Source organism: Rhinopithecus bieti, unplaced genomic scaffold (assembly GCF_001698545.2).
Source record: "Rhinopithecus bieti isolate Rb0 unplaced genomic scaffold, ASM169854v2 scaffold_33066, whole genome shotgun sequence".
Taxonomy (NCBI): Eukaryota; Metazoa; Chordata; class Mammalia; order Primates; family Cercopithecidae; genus Rhinopithecus; species Rhinopithecus bieti.
Genome location: NW_016814098.1, coordinates 1,093,695 through 1,096,172, shown reverse-complemented (window position 1 = coordinate 1,096,172; position 2,478 = coordinate 1,093,695). Strand labels below are relative to the sequence as shown.

Sequence of the window (2,478 nt, the reverse complement as noted above, 5' to 3'; positions counted from 1 at the left end):
AAAAAAAAAAAAAAAAAAAAAAAAAGAAGAAAGGAATATTTGTTGCTTTAAACCACCAAGTTCTGTTTGACTCAAAGACATTTCAAAATTAAGAAAATAAACCGCTAAGTTCTGAAGTAATACACTTTGTTTAAACACAAAAGTGGTGACACAAGATGAACAGACTATTTAACTTCTTAGCATATACTTTGCTTTGTAAGCACCTGGGATGTTCTGCTCATATGTCTATGTCTGTAGGAATAAATGTTGTGTTCTAGACATGGAAATATCCATCTTCAGCAAGAGTGGGTAAGCCACCCCTCAAATACTGGTTTTAGAGAATCAGCCTAAAAATGTACAACTGTTTGGCTTATATCTTGTATCAAGAACAGAACAGAGAACAAACCTTTTGCAAGGGGAGCAATGGTAATCTCACTCTCTGCCAGATTCACAAACACATCATAGAGGTCTGGTCTGTTGCTCACCTCCAAGTCTACAAATCCAGCGATGTAACCTGCATCATAAACATGACCAACCTTACTGAAGTGGGAAGAAATATGGTGAACCCATCAAAAGAATTGGGTCTAAAAGCTCATCGACTGCTCTCTTTCACTGCTTTATTCATTTGGGAACATTAGCTGCACCCTGTGGCAGTTACTAAGACTACATTATTATCAGGTGCCTGAAGAAATTCGCACAACTCCAACTTTTCCAAAATCATCTGTCAGTGTCAAAGACAAGACTGAAGTAGGGCATTTACTTTCCAATCATTGCTCTTGGGGTCAAGAATGATAGCTGGGGCAGAAGGCAACGAGGAATCTCTTGACTGATATTCCCCCTTCAGGTCTTTGCCTTCAGGAAATTAATGCCAAATGCCTGGGTTCTCAAGGTAGAAATGGCATCATCTTTAAGGATTCAGGGCAACTCAGGAATTAGCAGACGTCTGGGATTGGTGTTAGAACAATAATTCCCATATTTTTTGATTTCACAGAGCAATACAATTACCAAAAAAAAAAATATCTGAGGAGTGACTGGTATGGTTTATCTGTGTTCCCACCCAAATCTCATGTCGAATTGTAATCCTTAATGTTGGAGGTGGGGCTGGGTGAGAGATGACTAGATCATGGGGGTGATTTCTCATGAATGGTTTAGCGCCATCCCTTAGTGTGGTTCTCATGATTGAGTTCTCATAAGATCTGGTTTAAAAGTATACAGCACCTTCCCCCACCTTCCTCCTGCTCCAACCATGTAAGACGTGCTTGCTTCCCCTTCACCCTCCGCCATGATTGTAAGTTTCCTGAGGCCTCCACAGAAGCTGAAGCCACTATGCTTCCTGTACAGTCTGCAGAACCATGTGCCAATTCAACTTCTTTTCTTTATAAATTACCTAGTATCAGTTATCAGTTTTTTTTTTTTTTGAGACAGAGTCTCGCTCTGTAACCCAGACCAGAGTACAGTAGCATGATTTTGGCTCACTATAACCTCCACCTCCCGGGTTCAAGTGATTCTCCTGCCTCAACCTCCTGAGTAGCTGGGACTACTACAGGCATGTGCCACCACGCCTGGCTAATTTTTGTATTTTGAGTAGAGACGGTGTTTCACCGTATTAGCCAGGTTGGTCTCAAATTCCTGACCTCGTGATCCGCCTGCCTTAGCCTTCCAAAGTGCTGGGATTACAGGCGAGCCACCGCGCCCGGCCTTTTTGTTCATTTGTTTTAGAAACAGAGTCTCACTCTGTTGCCCAGGCTGGAGGGCAATGGCGCAATCTTGGCTCACTGCAACCTCCACCTCCTGGGTTCAAGCAATTCTCCTGTCTCAGCCTCCTGAGTAGCTGGGACTACAGGCATAAGCCACCACGCCCGGCTAAGTTTTGTATGTTTAGTAAAGACAGGGTTTCACCATATTGGTCAGGCTGGTCTTGAACTCATGACCTCAGGTGATCCACCCGCCTCGGCCTCCCAAAGTTCTGGGATTACAAATGTGAGCCACCATGCCCGGCCTTCAGTTATTTCTTTATAGTCAGTTATTTCTTTATAGCAGTGCAAGAACACACTAATACAAGGACCAATTTATCATTCCTAGAGTTTTACTTTAAAAAACAACAGGTGGGGGCAGTGGCTCACGCCTGTAATCCCAGCACTTTGGAAAGTTGAGGTGGGAGGATCACCTGGCCAACATGATGAAACCCTGTCTCTACTAAAAATACAAAAATTAGCTGGTGGCCAGGAGCGGTGGCTGATGCCTGTAATCCTAGCACTTTGGGAGGCCGAGGCGGGTGGATTGCTTGAGCTCAGGAGTTCCAGGCCTGCCTGGGCAACATGGCGAAACCCCATCTCTACTAAAAATATATATGTATAAAAAAAATTGGCCGGGCGTGGTGGCTCAAGCCTGTAATCCCAGCACTTTGGGAGGCCGAGACGGGCGGATCACGAGGTCAGGCGATCGAGACCATCCTGGCTAACACGGTGAAACCCCGTCTCTACTAAAAAATACAAAAAG

General features: G+C 44.3%; 1 protein-coding gene across 3 annotated transcripts in view; it reads right to left on the bottom strand.

Moving 5' to 3' along the window:
* Positions 1–2,478, bottom strand: part of DENND10 (DENN domain containing 10) — a 41,673-nt gene that overhangs the window by 16,273 nt on the left and 22,922 nt on the right. For all 3 annotated transcript variants that reach the window (XM_017849782.1, XM_017849781.1, XM_017849783.1), the window contains one exon: positions 386–493. In XM_017849782.1, the coding sequence (XP_017705271.1) occupies positions 386–493 (108 nt within the window). The remainder of the gene's footprint in view (positions 1–385; positions 494–2,478) is intronic.